An 18,796-nucleotide genomic window follows, 5' to 3' on the forward strand; every position below is an offset into this window, starting at 1 on the left:
AGATTCTGTGTCTCCCTCTCTCTGCCCTTCCGCCAACCATGCTCTGTCTCTCTCTGTCTCAAAAATAAAATAAACATTAATTTTTTTTTAAAAAAATGCCAATAAAGAGCCTAGAATAATGCATTCTTTCTTTTTTTCTTTTCTACTCTGTTACTTTTTACTTTACTCTCACTTTCTTCTATCCCTTCCCTGCTCCTCCCCACCAGGCTGTGATTCCACACTGGTAAGTCTTATTTCCTGTCACTCTGCAACATGGCCCTGTACCTAATCTTCTCTCTTTCCTCCTCCTCTCTCTTCCCTTCCTCCCTTTTGCTCTTACTGCCAGTATTTTTCTTTTGTCTACTAAGATGGGGGACTAAACTTCTGTAGTAGAAAACATGCTTCCTTACTTAGTGTATGTGGTATACATGCAGTGTGAGAGTGTGTGACTTGTGGTATATACGGGCAAGCTTATGATGTGGCAAAGTAACAAAGCCATCCATTATGATGAAATGTGAACAACACGTCAGATCAATGGGCTGGATTATCTTGGGAAAGCCACTTTCTTTGCTAGATTTGTTCATTCACAGAAGTGAGTCTGTTCGGAGGTCTGAAATTCCTTCCACCTGTAAGATCACAGCTTTCTACAAATAATCTTCTACATATCCAAGGGAAACTGAAACTTTTATGAACCTATGAACTTGAACATACTTTTACAAATACACAGACAGGGGACACCTGGGGGGGCTCAGTTGGTTAAGCGCCCAACTTCAGCTCAGGTCATGATCTCAGGGGTTCGTGAGTTCGAACCCTGCGTCGGGTTCCATGCTGACAGCTCAGAACCTGGAGCGCATCTCGGATTCGGTGTCTCCCTCTCTCTCTGCCCCTCCCCTGCTTGTACTCTGTCTCTGGCTCTCAGAAAGTGAATAAATGTTAAAAAAATATTTTTAAAAATTTTTAAAAAAAATACACGGACAGCTACTTTCAAAAGGCAAAGCTTTAAGCAGGAATGGTCTAGTGTTTACATTTGCAATTGTGCACACCGAGCAACCGTTATTTGGTAAAAATGCCATCGGGAAAGGTCAGCGGCAGCACACGGAACACAGCATGCGGAGGCATGAGCCATGCAGCGCCTCTGGGATTACCGGAGCTGGGGGCCGATAGGCTCCCCGAGGGCACCCGCTGGAGCTGCTGAAACCCCACCTCTGAGGAGGCCCCAGCACCCGGTGCGCTCTCTGTGACTGCTCCTCCTGTCGGTGCACCTGCCTGCTGAGGTTGCAGTATCTCCCTACGAAGCCAGATTTACATGCACATCTTCCTGTAATATCACACTGTGGTGTCACAGAGCCAACGAGACTGCAGTCACATAACACACAGAAGTGCTTCTCTGGATCCCACCACATATCGGGCTTTAAAAGCCAACAGAAAAAGAAAACAAAGAAAACAAAGAAACAAAAGAGCATTTGGTATTATTCAAGAGATAGAGGCAGAAGGTATTTCCAAACTTAGTACAGAAAGGCCAGTTTGCCATCTGAGAAATGCTCGTTCGGTTTAAGTCTTTATAACCCCAAATACATTTTTATAAGAAGTAGGTAGTGCAAATCCATCACTCTCGTGGAGGAATCTCAAGGGGTTTGCCATACTGAAGGCAGGGCAAAACGTTCAGGAACGGAGAGCAACATGTTGTGAATTTTGTTTCATTTTACAAAAATGGTGTATATAAAACTATGTTGATTAGCTTCTCTACTGAAAACTTTTCTGAAGTAGAATGCTCCCTGTAACTAACTTGTCAACGATAGAACTAGAACAAAGTGTTTGCTAAAAACAAAGGGTGTGACACATTTCATTCTGCCAACAATATAAAAGCAAAGGGTATTTTACTCACTGCAGATTGAGATTAAATTTATAGCTTCTTTGTTTCAGAAACATCTGAATTACAGTAAATATTACACAAATTTGCTGCCAAGGAAATATAGGTTGAAGGCCAAATGCTAGTGCACAGCAAATTTTGTTCTATCTTGGAAAAACTCTCCAATGATCACAGTGATTGTACATGTAGGATTGTATAATCCTGAACTCCTCTTTCAATATACTCATATGTATGTCATTGAAAGCTAATGAACATTTTCAAGGAGGAAGTAACTCATGGCCAGCTCCTACTCCTTACCTTACACTCATCACACCGCAGTCCTTGCACATTAGGTTTGCATTCACACTGTCCTGTCCTAGCGTGGCAACTCTCGGACAAGGAGCTGTTGACATTACAGCGACAAGCTGCAAAGAGAAAAGACATCTTTGGTTGGGAAAACATTTCCAACAGTCTTAATAGGCTTGTTAAATAATAATATCCCGCAGATGGTAACATTGGCAACTAAGTTTTAGAACACAATGTTTTCATGGTGGCTGGGTGGCTCAGTTGGTTAAGTGTCCGACTCTTGGTTTTGGCTCAGGTCATGATCTTGTGGTTTCATGAGTTCAAGATCCACGTCAGGCTCTGCGCCACTGATACAGATCCTGCTTGGGTTTCTCTGTATCCATCTCTCTCTCCGTCCTTCCCCAATTCATGCTGTCTCAGTCTCTCTCAAAATAAATAAGTGAACTTAAAAAAAAAGAATGTTTTCTGATTTGCTAGGTGTTCCATTAGGCATTATATCCTTTGATCCTTACAGCTTTACAAGCTGTGGAGATGATTCACGTAAAGCTATATCACAGTGCCTGGCACATCAGATGCTATTAAAACATTAATGTAGTCATTGTTATTTTGATTTTGAGAGTGAATATTATATATTGTACCTAGACACACACCTTTAAGATTAGAAAAGTATGTAAGACAGAAGAGTTAAGTAGACATTTTTTCCAACAAGGATATCAAAACGGCCAACAGGCATGTGAAAAGATGTTAAACATCACTAATCCTCAAAGAAATGCAAATCAAAACCACAATGAGATATTACCTTATACCTGTTAGAATGGCTATTATCAAGAAGACAAAAAACAACATATGCTGAAGAATGTCTTGAAGAATTACTCTTATACACTGTTAGTGGGAATGTAAATTGATCCAACCACTTTGGAAAACAAGGTGGAGGTCCCTCAAACAATTTGCAAATAGAACTAGCATATAACCCAGCAATTCTACTACTGAGTATATACTTAAAGGAAATGAAAACAGTATTTTGAGGAGATATGTACACTCTTATGTTCACTGCAGCATTTTTCTCAGTAGCCAAGATACGGAAAAATCTCAATGTCTGTCAAAGATGAATGGATAAAAAAGATATGGTATATATACACAATGGAATATTATTCAGCCATGAGAAAGGAGAATATCCTACCATTTGCAACAATACGGATGGACCTTGTCCACATTACGCTAAATGGAAGATGTCATATAAAGAAAGCTAACTACTGCATGATATCATCTAGATGCAGAATCTAAAAAAATTAAACTCATAATAAAACAGACAGCAAAATGGTAGTTACTAGGGGATGGAGGGTTGGGGGGTAAAATTGTTTTTGTTTAGGGTACACACTTGCAAGTAGTAAATGGTGAATGGTAAATGAGCTACAGTGCTCTATTACACAGTATAAAAATGTAGACAATATTGTACTATATTGTGCAAGGGAATAAATATCTCTACAACGATCATCGTATTGCAATACATAAGTATACCAAAGTAAGATGCTGTGCACCTTATATTTACACAATGTCATATGTCAAATATTTTCAATTAAAAAGTATATAAAATGAAGCTGCTGTTTCAAGCGTATTAGGAATATAGCATTATAATTTTTAAAAATCACTTTGTTTTACAATTTGTATACTGTTTCCAATATATTTGGTTTAAGTAATCTTTTATCATTTCTACGTGATGAAGCTGTTTGATGCTATCCTGAAACATAATAAATCAGTCTAACAATTAAAGGGACTTTTCACAAATAGAACGTAATTAATGATGCACCCTACAGGTGTACTTTAATGGTACATATAATTGCATTGACACCAGAATAAATATGTGAGGAGGAGATGACAGAAAAATTTAGAACATTCATAGATGGTTTTGGTAAATTTTATCCAATACCTCATGTCTTTGGATACTTTGTTTGAGCACAACTTATAACTACATTGTAAATAGCTCCTCCATCAGCCTATGCTATTTTCCTGTTCCCCCGGCTCAAGGTTCTACTTAGGTCTACTGCTTTCCCAAAAACTGGCTGATTTTTCTTCCAGGGATTTGACCTTTTGTGTCTGCTAAGTGGATACATGTTTGGTGGCCATTGAAGAATTGACCTTAGCTGCAGTCTCCAATTACTCAGACAATAGCCTAAGCATACTCCATAGCAGGGGTGTGAGAAAAGACTAAGAGAAATACTTTTTGTAAATGTCTACTTCACTTGCCACTAGAATTGTTGTATATGCTTTCAATTTCTTTTTAAAATTAATTAATTTTTATTAATGTTTTTTTAATTGAGTATAGTTGACATATAATGTTACATTAGTTTCAGGTGAACAATGTAGTGATTCAATTGTACATTATATTATGTTCATCACAAGTGCAGCTACCATCTGTCCTCACATCCCTATTACAATATACTTTCACTTTCTTTATGTGAGTCTCATATATATTATACTTCAATTTTTAAAATCCCAAATAATTTAGAATTTATAAGTCCTTTTTTCTCAGGATGAGGAATATAGGATTAAATTTACCATAACTTAACGTAATCTTAAAAATAACAAAAGCAGTGACAGGATACAAAATCAACATACAAAAATCTTCTGTACACCAATAATGAAGCCTCAGGAAGAGAAATCAAGGAATCGATCCTATTTACAATTGCACCAAAAACCATAGGATACCTAGGAATAAACCTAACCAAAGAGGCAAAAGATCTGTATTCAGAAAACTACAGGACACTTATGAAAGAAACTGAAGAAGACACAAAGAAATGGAAAAATGTTCCATGCTCATGGATGGAAGAGAAAATATTGTTAAGATGTCTCTACTACCCAAAGCAATCTACACATTTAATGCAATCCCTATCAAAATACCAATAGCATTTTGCAGAGAGCTAGAGCAAACAATTCTAAAATTTGTATGGAACCACAAAAGACTATGAATAACCAAAGCAATCTTGAAAAAGAAGAGCAAATCTGGAGGCATCATGATTCCAGACTTCAAGCTATATTACAAAGTTGTAGTCATCAAGACAGTATGGAACTGGCACAAAACAGACACATAGGTCAATGGAACAGAATAGAAAATTCACAAATGGACCCACAACTATATGGTTAACTAATCTTTGACAAAGCAGAAAAGAATATCCAAGGAACAAAGTCTCTTCAACAAAGGGTGTTGGGAAAACTGGACAGCAACATGCAGAAGAATGGAATTGGACCATTTTCTTACACCACACACAGAAATAAATTTAAAATGGATGAAAGATATAAATGTGAGACCTAAAACCATCAAAATCCTAGAGAAGAATATAGGTAGCAACCTCTTTGGCATCAGCCATAGCAACTCCTTCTTAGACACATCTCTAGAAGCAAGGGAAACTAAAGAAAACTCAAACTATTAGGATTTCATCAAGAAAAAAAACCTTCTGCAGCGTGAAGGAAACATTCAACAAAACTAAAAGGAAATATTTGAAATCGGAGAAGATATTTGCAAATGACATATCTGAGAAAAGGTTACTATCTAAAATCTATAAAGAACTTACAAACTCAACACCCAAAAAACAAATAAGCCAGTGAAGAGATGGGGAGAATGAATAGACAGTTTTCCAAAGAAGACATACAGATGGGTAACAGACACACGAAAAGATGTTCAACATCACTCATCCTCAGGGAAATACAAGTCAAAACCATGATAAGATACCACCTCACACCTATCAGAATGGCTAAAATTAACAACATAGGAAAAAAGTTGGTGAAGGTGTGAAGAAGGAACTCTCTTAAACCAATGTTGGTGGGAATGCAAACTGATGTAGCCACTTTGGAAAACGATATGAAGGTATCTCAAAAAGTTAAAAATAGGGGTGCCTGGTGGTTCAGTCAGTTGAGCATCCAACTCTTGATTTTGGCTCAGGTCATGGTATTATGGTGGTGAGATGGAGCCCCATATTGGGCTCTGTGCTGAGCGTGGGGTCTGCTTAGGATTCTCTCTCCCCCTCTTCCTCTGCCCCTCCCCTTCACCTCTCTCTCTCTCAAAAAAAAGTTAAAAATAGAACTTCCCTATTATCTAGCAATTGCACTACTAGGTATTTATCCAGAATATACAAAAATAATGATTCAAAGGGACACATGCACCCCAATGTCCATAGCGGCATCATCAACAATAGCCAAAGTATGGAAAGAGACAAAATGTCTATCAACTGATGAATGGATAAAGAAGATGTCGTATGTATATACAGTGGAATATTACTCAGACATAAAAAGAACGAAATCTTGTTGTTTGCAATGACATGTATTATGCTAAGCAAAGCAAGTCAGTAAGAGGAAGACACATATATGATTTCACTCATAAGTGGAAGTTAAGAAACAAAACAGATGAACATAGCAGGGAAAGGAGAGGGAAAAACCATAAAAATAGACTCTTAACTATAGAGATCAAACTGAGGGTTGATGGAGGGAGGTGAACAGAGGGATGGGTTAAATGGGAGACGGGTGTCAAGGAGGACACTTGTGATGAGCACCGGGCGTTTTATGTAGGTAATGAATTCTACTCCCAAAACTAATATTACACTATATATTCACTAACTGGAATTAAAATAAAAACTTGAAAAAAGAACGCACAAAGGCAATATAAAGTTTTAAGTGGCATTTTATTTTTTAAAAAAATTTTTTTTCAACGTTTTTTATTTATTTTTGGGACAGAGAGAGACAGAGCATGAACGGGGGAGGGGCAGAGAGAGAGGGAGACACAGAATCGGAAACAGGCTCCAGGCTCCGAGCCATCAGCCCAGAGCCTGATGCGGGGCTCGAACTCACGGACCGCAAGATCGTGACCTGGCTGAAGTCGGACGCTTAACCGACTGCGCCACCCAGGCGCCCCTTAAGTGGCATTTTAAAATGAAATGTAGGACACAAACAATAACATAAATTTCAAAAGCAAAATACATTTCTTTGTAGTGGTGTACTTTTCATGAGCAAACCTAGAGGCAACTAAAATAATGGTTTATCATGAATTTTCTTTTCTTGAGGTTTACTACCTATGCACAGATAAACTAATATACGTAAGAAAATTATCAAAATAAGTATATTTCTTATAATTTTATATGTTAAAGATCATTAAAAACTCTAATCTTTTCTATATGTGCTTCATAGCAAGTGGTATAAAAACGTAATGGTTCAAAATGTTTCTATACCATATTCTCCTATGTGATCTTATGCCACAGATCCCCAGTTTATCACAATAAAATGAGTGGAACAATGTCTCCTCAACTTTATGGAGGGGCTTAATGGAAGACAGAAAAAGGAGGTCACTAAACAATGAACACAGCTCTAAAATGAGTGACCCACAGATACAACTACTATGAACACTGCTACCAAAGGCACTCCTCTCTGTGAGCATCCCAGGCCCAAGCGGCGCACTGGACACTCTCTCTGGGCTGGATCCTTGAAACCTCACAGAAAATCATGACCCTTTATGTAAATGCGGAAACTGAATCCCAGTGAGGTCAACTGTCTCGTCCGGGTCACATGGCCAGAAAGTGTTGATCTTAGATGATGTCTTTGAATGGGAGAACTTCTTAAGCCCCTTATGATTTTATATAGGTAAAGTGTGCTTCTGTGCCTGTTGGAAATCTTGCCTTTAAAAAAAATACTGGGGCACCTGGATGGCTCAGTCAGTTGAGCGTCTGACTTTAGCTCAGGTCTTGATATGATGGTTCGTGAGTTGGAGCCCCGTGTTGGGCTCTGTGCTGACAGCTCAGAGCCTAGAGCCTGGAGCCTGCTTCGGATTCTGTGTCTCCCTCTCTCTCTGCCCCTCCCCTGCTTGTGTTTTCTCTCTAAAACAAATAAATAAACTTAAAAAAAAAACTTTTAAAAATACCAATTTACAGGCGATATCAACAGATGCTTATTGTCCTAGAGAGTGATTTGTTTTTTGTTTAACCAACTGTGATTTGCAAATGACAAAAATCTGGCACGCATCTTCCAGCCCTATGAGGTTGGTTATTGAAGTGGGGTGTCCCACCAGGTCTTTGGTGTTTACAGCAGAGACAGTGAAAAGACTACATTTCTAGCGGTCTCTATAATTTTGCAGGTCGTAGGTCCCACCTGAGTGACTGGAAGGGCCCCTTCTTACGTAATGAACTTGACAGAGTGAAGTGTTGGCATCATAACTGGCTCTACCTAAAGATGATGGCGGCAGGTGAAGTCAAGGATGGCACATAAAATACTTGGGTGCTGACACGGATTCACATTCCACTGGACTCTGCACCACAAGATTTCCCTTGCATATTGCACTACTGCGAATACAAAGCATTATTTGATTTTATGCAATACTGAATAATGAGGCCAGGGAAGTGGAAGAAACAGGAGATGTGCACTAATGAACACAGACAAAGCCCTACAAGAGCTAATTTTGTGAAAGGAAACACAGAAATATCATTCTGTGAATAGTCCCACGGTGAAGGTCAATCATTCAAGAATTATAAATGCCCGTGTGTGGAAATATGGGCACCTATTATGAAATGCAAGAATGTAGAGTTCACGTACGAAAGCATAACAGGTTAACACCTCCAGACAGGTACTAAAGAAATAATATGGACAAAAATTCATTTGAAGAAAATGACTGCAATTGAAACAAATAATAAGGATAAGTGGGACTTACCTAGTTTTTCTAAATTCTTCTCTCCTACCATGGACACAAGTTGATTTTAAAATCTTCCTTCCACATGTAAATAAAGATATGTGCATCCTTTGAAAAACAACACGCTGACAATGCAGCTATTTTCAAAGGATTTACTCTATTAGTACAAAGAAATATTTTAGAATATGCAGACTCTGTGTATAGGCTGTGCATCTATCACACATGTATTGCACATAATTTCCTACCCTCCAATCCCCACTCAAGAACTCATCAGCTGCTTTGAGGTGCAATGCATCAGTTCTGTCAGAGGCGTCAATAGTTCAGGACTTACGCTGACAGTTCTTTGCATCAACTGCGTCTCCAAAATATCCATCAGCACAGAGCTCACAGTACCGGCCTGTTGTACCTGGCTTACATATCAGACAGGAGCCAGACAAGCTGTCACAGCTGCCAGGGATGGAGAAGTCAAGGTTGTCATTGCATTGGCATGGCTGACATGATCCTCCAGGTACAGAAGGTTGTCCAAAATAGCCCTCTGCACACCTAAGGGGTAAAATTTCATCAGTGAGTATTTGGGAGGAACTCATAAAGCCCATCGGAAGCAATGTTTATATACTTTTCATACTACCCTCTCCCAGGATGATATGTTTTCCTTTTAAGTGTTCCTTTTCTCAAATGCAAGGTGATTAAAAAATGTTTTTCTATAACTGCAGTGTAGATACAAGATGAAATCCTGCCAGCCCCACTAGTAATTAGATTTCAGCCAGGAAAAAAAAAATCTTGTCACTGGCACTGAAGACGAGACCAAAGCATAATAAGAAATCTGCTGCTGGCACTCTAGAGGAATCCAGGTCCGTGTTGGAAAGCCTTTGTAGTGCAACACATCATATGTATCTACTCCAATTGGTTGTTTTCTGTACAAATATGTAAGGTTCACACTTTTTGTTGTTGTAGCAAAAGCTTGTTATGAGGAAACAGGCTTACAAGGAAATTCAGCAGTGAGAATTCAGAATTTATTAAATAGAAAATTGTGACTCAAAAGATTCTCATTATTATTCAGGTGGGGGCTGTGGGTATCATTGCATTACTAATGGGTTTGTATATATTTGCATATGCATACAGAGGCAGATTTTCACGGAAGAACCTTTAGCGAGAAGCAGGTATGCGGGCATCCCATGTACGTGCCGTAAGGTGATGCTTAATTGTGCCCACAACTCATATTAGCAACCTGCAGGTCTCTTGTCTTAAGGACTAGATGCTACTCTACAATATATTGGAAAAACAAGTTTGTTTATTTATGAGGCATAGCAGAGGAGATTTTTTAAATTATATTATCAAAATTCCCTTCATCCATATGTTGTTTCAAAATGCCACTCAATGTCACAGATGCACAGATACACGCTTTTAGGAGGCATCGATTTCTATTCTGCTCTGCCTTCTTTTTCAGTTACATTTGCTCATGCTTCATATTAAGCCACACTTGTGAAAGGAGAAACAAAACAGTGCATCTATAGGCTTACAGTCAGGCCAGCTCTGTCATCTGTCTTGTACAGCAAGGATCAAAATTGAAGGGGAACAAAAACAATGTGGGGGAATATAATTTCAATAGCCCACTACTTTTATGCTCATCTACTCACGGACATAGAAGTCACTGTGTAGAGAAATGCTCTCTACCATTCAAAATAGAAATGATTTAAATCCATTACATCATATGAGGATATTTTAATAACATCGCAATTATGGGGCAAAGTCATTAATCAATTTACATTTTCTAGAACATGTGTAGGTGCCATAATAATCTTGCTTTATAGAGAATTAACCTCTTATCATAATTTTTTAAATGAAATTGCTAGGTTTAATTATATCCACAAAATATTGTATAAATTGTGAAAGTCATGGTGTTAACATTGCTTGGAAGAATTCTGTCACCCACAAATGTAATTGCTTATTAATTATCTATTGTAAAATCTGAACTACGTTTTAGTACATAAAATTTCCCCACAATCCCTTCAGAAGTGGTTTTCCATAGAGCTAATAAGAAGGTACTTTTGAATCTTAACCCGATTCTCCTTGCCTTACTTGATATTCAGAGTTTATGATCACATCGACATATACTCACATCTCATTTTGTTTACCATTAAAAGTGGGCTTTGCTCCACTAGAATAACAATATACAATGATCATTATCACAGCCAACGAAAACCCATTATTTTCAGCTCACTTTCCTCAAAATGACTTACTGCCCTCAGGAGAGATGGCATTATATAACAAGATCTAGGAATTTTTCTTAACATAGATACCAATTAATAAGTCCAAAATTTTCCCACAATGAAGAGAACCTTTAGTTCATGAGAAAATAATTGCAATTAAGTAGAATAACTGAAGAAGCAGCCTTTATTTTTTTGTTGTAGGACACTAAAGAAAGCTTATTGAATATACATGACACATAATTCATATGCCAGGTTCTATTACCAGTGTATGCATGTGTGCGTTTCCATACATAGAATAGTAGTAGCTCTAGAGACATAAAAATGTTTCAGTAGAGATTAAAAAGTAATTCTAGGGTCAGCGAATATTATACTGCTAATTATATAACTTTTGTTAATAATAATAATGTTTTATGGTCTGATCAAGTTGGATTCACTTAATTAAAATTAGTGTGAATGACAGCCCTTTAGACCTTGCCAGTCTCTAGGATTTTCACTCTACACAAACGAACTGTAATTTGAAATCTCAGATTGTCTCATTTTCATACGCAAGGCAAAATGAGGATATTTTTTTTAGCACAGTTTATTGGATTCCTTGCTACAGTTAGATATCCTGACAATACAAAGTCACTGTTCCTTTCCACATCTGCTAACTTTTTTCATATCCAATTGCAATATTTCACAAAAAGACTCTCTAACGTAATGAGATTCTAGATACCACAGGCAATTATGTAAAATGGTTCTCTCCACTGATGACTTAGGAACAGTATTAGAGCAAGAGATGGGAGAGGGAGAGAGAGGACAGCAAGAGTGAAATGACAATGAGAAGCCAGAGCAACACTGGCAAGAGTTCTCTTGCTCTGCTCCATCATTTTTACAGTAACTTTTCCCTAAAATATGCGGCCTCTGTTCCCATTATCTATATACTGAAAACAGTGCTTCAATTTCTCTGAGCAAAATAGAAAGGCTCTTGCTCTTTTCCCCTCCTGCCCCCCCTCAAACACCTACTGAGCACTTCATCATGAACATAAACACGGCACAGCCTTTACACTGCAGTCTGTAGAGAAGAAAGATGAGCTTAAAAATGTGGCAGAGAGCTGCTAAAGAGAAGCCAATGTTCTTGTGAAAACACAGAAAAGGGCAACCAACTCAGATTAGGATTCATCAAGGACACTTTTGGGGTGATAGAGTTGAATTATTTTTTTTAATGTTTATTTATTTTAAGAGAGAGAGAGAGAGAGCAAGGAAAGGGGAGAGAGAGAGAGAGAGAGACAGACAGACAGACAATCCCAAGCAGGCTCTGCACAATACAGGGCTCATTCTCAGGAACCTGAGCTGAAATCCAGAGTCAGTCGTTCAAGGGGCACCTGGGTGGCTCAGTTGGTTAAGCATCAGACTTTGGCTTGGGCACAATCTCGCGGTCCGTGAGTTCGAGCCCCGCGTCGGGCTCTGTGCTGACAGCTCAGAGCCTGGAACCTGCTTCAGATTCTGTGCCTCCCTCTCTCTGCCCCTCCCCTACTCACGCTCTTTCTCTTTCAGGAAAAAAGAAAAAGAAAAAAAGAGCCGCTTAATCGACGGAGCCACCCAGGGGCCCCTAGAGTTGAATTTTAAAAGTTGAGCAGGGTTAGTCTCAGGTGGAGGAGTGGAAGGACTGCAGTCTTGTGGTCAGAGGGAGCAGTGTGGGCAAAGGCACAGAGGGAGAGTGGCTGGGGTATAAACGGCAGGGCTTGTGCAGGAACACTGGATTCTTAATACCTCCCAGGCGATTGAATCAGCTAAGGACTCAATGAGTTCGCCAACATACGTGGTTCCTCACTGAAAATTAGAAAAAAAGGGTTCTTTCTGTCATGTGCAGGAAAGTGAAGAGAGAGTAGACATACTGAGCACCCTGGACTCTAGCTCCCAATCTCCCCCTTGGCTGAGGACTTTTGTGCAGTATACAAACTGCACAACCACATAGGAGCAGACTTTGGAACCTTCCTTGGAGTCATCATTTTCCTAATGGTGTTACCATGTTAACTATGACTGTCTTGCTTTTTTAAATTTCTGTACCTCCACACGCTCCATCTGAACCTCAAGGGTTCAAGGAGATTCAGGCATGAGTGGAAATTCTCATCAGCATAGTGGTAATAGGGCAGTTAGACTCAATTCAGAGTCAGGAATTTATGAAGCAGAGAATATCTAAATAAGATCTGGGAATTGAAATTTTAAAAGCAAAAATAAACTTTTCTGACCTAGAACATGAATCATGTGGATAAAACTGTAGGTGTATTTTCCAAATTTTAAGATATTAGGTTGTAATATCCTTTGTATTCTCAGTGGCCATTGTGAAATTAGTCTTGACATTGACCTCTCTCCCCTCACTTGCGGAGGAGTTGTTAAAATCTGGGCAGCTAGGGAGGGGACAGGGTTAAAAGGGTCCACATAGCTCATTAACTTTCATGTGGTTCTATGTATCCCACTGGGCCAACTTGCCACAGTCTTTTTAAGTGTCTTTCCATTAAGTAGGATATGTTGCTGAGGCTACAAACTTATTCTGAAAGTAGCTTGGTGCCCAGGAGAGAAGGTGTCATCAGCATTTAGCTCACTTTTTCTCCATGTTCTTTTAAATTCCTCTTGATGCTCCAACATTCATCCTTTTTTGCCCTTATAGATACTTTCTCTTATTTTTTCTATTTTTTTCCTCCCCATGACCAGATGATAGATATCCAGAATCTTAGCAAGGTGCCATGGTGAATACCTCATTCCCTTAACCTCACTTTTGTTTTTCTCTTGTTTAAAACATTCTCTAGAGGAAAGAACTAATACTTGAAAGTACAGATGCTGTGACTCCAAGCAAGTTTCTGAAAAGTGTAACCAGTGTTCTACATGTTATAGAATATCAGTCGATATTTTAAGTGAATAAAAACTTGCAAAGGCAGAATCAGACCTATAAATACGGAGGACACACTGATGGTTTCCACCGGGGAGGTGGGTGGGGAGACAGATAAAATAGTGAAGGGGAGTGAGAGATACAGACTTGTGGTTACGGAATAAGTCATGAGGACGAAATGTACAGCGTAGGGAATATAGCCAATGGTACCGCCATAGTGTTGTATGGTGACAGATGGTAGGCACACTGGCGGTGAGCATAGCATAATGTATAGAGTTGTTGAATCACTGTGTTGTACACCTGAAACTAATGTAACATTGTGTGTCAACTCAAAAAAAGAGACTAGTCAATATTTTGTCATATCTTGTTTTGCCGTCCTCTTGTTCATGATTGTTTTCATTCCCTCAATTCTAGCAGCAAGACCATTGTGCTACATGACTGAGTGAAGGGGTCTGACAAGGACCAAAGCAGAAACACAGGAATCTTCTGGACTTTGGGCTCTAAAAATCACCATTTCTATGAATGTGGCCCTTCCTGCTGTAGTTCATCCCCCAACAGAAAATGGCATGAAGTGGGAAAGGCAGATGGAGGAGAAAGGATGAGAATAGAGTTGGTGGGTCCTAGGGTGGAGTGAAAGCAGCAGAGTGAGTCCTGTACCGCCACAAGTAGTACAGCGGTGCCCAGTGATTAGGTCTGAAGGGAAAGGTGGTCAGGAGGACAGGAAAAAGGAAGAAGTCAGAAGAAATATGCTTTGGTGAACTACTCAGGACTGATTGGCTCACCATCTGTCCTTTGCCCCAAACACACACACACACACACACACACACTCATAGCCAACACACACAGAGATACACACACAGAGACACACATAACTCATAACCAAACACATGCACGCACGCACACACACACACACACACACACACACACACACACACAAACTCATAGCCAAACAGCGACACCCACACACAAGCCACACCCACACTCATTCACTCAAGCATTCAAGCTTCTTGGTACTAAGTAAACTTGTTAGAACTCTGGTTCAAGCCTGGGAGATGGGGAGAAGAGAAAAAACACAAATTTTTACAACTGAGAGATAATTGGTATATAACAGTGAGAAAATGTAAAGTTTATGTGACTGAGATTATGTTTCCAAGCTCTCACAGCTCCCACATATGGAGATTTGGTCTCAAAATAGAAATTAAATTGAGATAAAGAATATAAAATTATAATTCCTGTCCACCTGAGATACATTCTTACTATAGATTTAAAAAATCAGGAATTTATGGGCACACAACATTAGAAAATGCTGAGTTAGAGCATAATATATAGACTTATTGAATCACTATGTTGTATACGTGAAACTAATGTAAAGATGTTCGTCAGATACACTTCAAGAAAGGAAAAGAAAAGGTTGATTTAAACCCATTAAACAGATTTCTTCCATCCAGGACATGTCAGAACTTTCAACATGCTAATAGGCACTTTTACTTGTGTGATCACAGAACTCTATTCCAAAAACATCTACGGTTTGGGAAACACTGCTCCAGTTCTCCAATGCTGATTTTATGTAGATGATGTGCACAAACTGATTACACCAATCAGTTACAGAATGGGTTTGATTACAAGATTTTCAATGCAACCAGTATCTCCTTTTTACTCTGACCCTTATTCTCCCCTCCTTCTACTTCAGCCTGAGCATCCCCAAAAATGTTTCTCCTAATATTTTGGATCCACCTAATAATGGACTTTTAAGCTCATATAAATACAGAGAAATGAGAAACCCTAAATATTCCTGAAAAACCCTAACCCAAATTCTGGCTAGAAAAATATAATATTCCATCTTCCGTATAATAACAATTTAACATTATTTTGGCTGAAAAACTTGGAGATAAGATATGCCATTTGATAAGCTATGTATGCCCATTTCCATTTTCTTTTTAACCAGAAAATCATGCTTACTGTGAGGTATTTCCTTCCTTGGTAGTTTTTATGATTCAGATTAGAACTGTCTCCAGAATACAGTCAACCATTCTTATCCACATGAAATATGTGAGCTGCTTGAAGGTGAGGGTGGTATAATGCATCTGTTTAGATCCTGTCTAGTCCCGTGTCTGGCACATGGCAGTTGCTGAACTGACGTTTGTTAAATAAAATGTAGAATTTCAAATTGTAGGTGATTCAAAAATTATCGTCTGCTATGTATGGAAAACACAGAGCATGAAGCGAAGTAATACAAATACATCAGAGACTATGGTCACCTAGATAAGTGGGATTTAATGGCATTTTATGAAAGAGTAGCTGTCATTTTCCAGTTGCTAAAAAAAAAAGGTTGCCTCTAGTGACCCAAGGGGGGGTTAGGCATTTGATGTAAATCTGTCTTGGCCATGATACGTTCTGCTACTATAGTAAGTAATATACATGCGCCCTCCTTTTTTTTTTTTTTTCTTAACACAAAGGTCTCCAGTTTCTCAGTTGCAAATAAATCATCCTTATTTCAGTTCTATTCTTCCATTACTAATTTACAGATGTTGCCATGCTCACAAATAGTACTTGTTGCTGCTGGGAACTCTCACGGGCACTTTGTCCTCAGACTGCTAGCTGTTGACTAAATCCTCTCTGGGTGATTGGCTCCTGCTTCATTAACTTTATGCAGCCTGGTTGAAATAGGGGGACGAAAGGACAGAAAAGGATAGGCGGAAATAGCCCTCTGTGGTGTTCGCCTTGGTGAAAGCAGGTCACTTCCTCTGCTGTCCCCACACCCCAGTGATGGCAGCAAAGGGGACTATTTTCAGTGCTAAAACCAGAGAGATGTTGGTGTACTTGTCAATGATGTCAAGGGAGAATTTTCTACCATTTTTATAACGAGACTGAAATACAGAAGAATCTTTCCTTCACAAGTGTTTCAGGAGAAAAATAATCACACAAATTACATAAAATGCTATCTATAGGTTCCACTGCAAAGCAACCCAATAAAATCACCAGGAATTAAAATACTGGCTTAGAAGTACTTAGAGGAGGATATAAATCACAATAATAAATCACATTTTATTTCTATTTTCAAATATATTTAAGGTAAATTATAGGCCACTTGCTGAACTATGAACCACACATTTAAGCCACATTTTAAGAACAAAAATCTAATTACGAAAAATAAATAGTGCCACCATAGACAGTAAGATAAATCTTAAAGTGCATGACTTTCCACTTGAGCAATACTTTCTAGGAAGACTGTAGGTTAATGCTTACCCTTTAAGATTAAAACATTAATCAAACATTCTCTGAGTGAATGGAGATTTATAGAGCAATTTCTAGAGAATAAATAAACTATAAAAACAAAATGCATTGGTTTGACACATGCAGGGAGAAACTTGATTTCACCTCACCAAGTGTGGCGGCTTTTCTGAACTAGTACAAAGGATGATAATGCCTCTGGTTTTATAGCTCCCAAGGTAGAAATCATGTTGAAAGACAGTGTGGTACAGGCTTACCTCTCACAGCGTGGTCCTGTGTACCCGACAGGGCATGCGTCACAGGTCAATCCGAGACTTCGGTCTAAATGGCACGTCGGGCTAAAGCTATGTGGATGTTGTTGGGAAACAAGAGACAAGGAAGAAGCACATACACAATGTCATTAGCAGCATATTTTCATTTCTCTTTCTCCAGAACTGCTGTGACAAAAGGGTATAAGCTGGTCATTCTCGTCTCACAGATGGAGATGAGGGTCTGGCCAGTCGAGGATGAAATGACATTACTATTTCTGCAGACGTGGATGTAGCCCAGTGGAGAGCAGTAGCCTTGTGGCATGTTATTAACTGACTTTTGACTGTTGTGGGTCTGTGATCATCAGTAACAAGTGACACCACACAGTTGCCTTTTAGGGTTACCCCAGGCCCGGCAAGACACGGCATCGTATGCTTTCTAGCCAAATCCTTCTGAATTTGAAGCAGCCCAGAAAAATCTGTTAGAGATTTTGGAAAACTCAGTATGGGATCTTGGAAATAATGGTGGTTTTCTACTTTCAGCATTGGTTCCATGGGTGTGTGTGTGTGTGTGTGTGCATGAGTGCATGCATGTGTGTGAGCTGCTGCCCATGTGGACCCATAGGTCTGCTGTTTACACAGATGAAATCCTCCAAAAAGTTTTCAGAAGAGATAAAGCATGCATATTCTGCTGAAATTTACAATAAAACCAAGCAATCCAAAAAAAAAAAAAAAAAAAAACCAAAAAACAAAAACAAAAAAGCCTTGCCATTCTACATCTTCTGGCATGTTCCAAGGTTTATCTCTCTTTTTGTACATATTTCCAGTTTGGATCTGAAGTAACAGAATGGAACACCAAATTAGGAACCAGCACAGTAATTACAGAGTTACATGCCAGCTTTAGCCTTCAACAGCAGGTACAACTACGGCATACTTCTCTGCCTGGTGAGAGACATCTCTCACGCAGGAACCCTTACCCCAAGATGGACACAATCACTCTCTGAAGACCCATGAAGCATTCTGAATTCTGTGATTTCTGCTGCTCTGCCATTTAAAAACAAAATGCCCCCAATTAATCTTTCTCCCATTATGTTTTCCCTAAATAGATTTATTTTTCTATTATATATGACAGGACGATTCAGTAGAGGCTTGCTTGATGGCTAAATGAATTAAGGAGTGAACAACAAATTAAACAGTGCAAGTCTCGATCTTGTTCTGTTCCTGACACTTGAATGACTTTGGAACACTTTCTTAACTTTTGTGCAGGTCAGATCACAGGTAGTACTTCTGAATAATATTCTTCTGGCTGAACTCATAGCAGTCCTGCAAAGACTTAATTTTTTTTTATAGTAGGAAGCTATTAGAACCGAGTAGTTCTAGCATTTAAAATATTTCAACTCAGTGGGGAGTGAAAATGAATGTGTTGAGGCAAGGGGGGGC

The 18,796-nt window shown here is 38.9% G+C and overlaps 1 protein-coding gene across 2 annotated transcripts in view; it reads right to left on the reverse strand.

The window, feature by feature from the left end:
• Positions 1–18,796, reverse strand: part of LAMA2 (laminin subunit alpha 2) — a 606,210-nt gene that overhangs the window by 227,421 nt on the left and 359,993 nt on the right. For both annotated transcript variants that reach the window (XM_053222255.1, XM_053222254.1), the window contains exons 19-22: positions 17,366–17,452; positions 9,130–9,341; positions 2,147–2,253; positions 1,125–1,388 (exon numbers count right to left, since the gene is read on the reverse strand). In XM_053222255.1, coding sequence (XP_053078230.1) covers positions 1,125–1,388; positions 2,147–2,253; positions 9,130–9,341; positions 17,366–17,452 — 670 coding nt within the window. The remainder of the gene's footprint in view (positions 1–1,124; positions 1,389–2,146; positions 2,254–9,129; positions 9,342–17,365; positions 17,453–18,796) is intronic.

The sequence above is a fragment of the Acinonyx jubatus genome, chromosome B2, assembly GCF_027475565.1.
Source record: "Acinonyx jubatus isolate Ajub_Pintada_27869175 chromosome B2, VMU_Ajub_asm_v1.0, whole genome shotgun sequence".
In the NCBI taxonomy this organism is placed as follows: Eukaryota; Metazoa; Chordata; class Mammalia; order Carnivora; family Felidae; genus Acinonyx; species Acinonyx jubatus.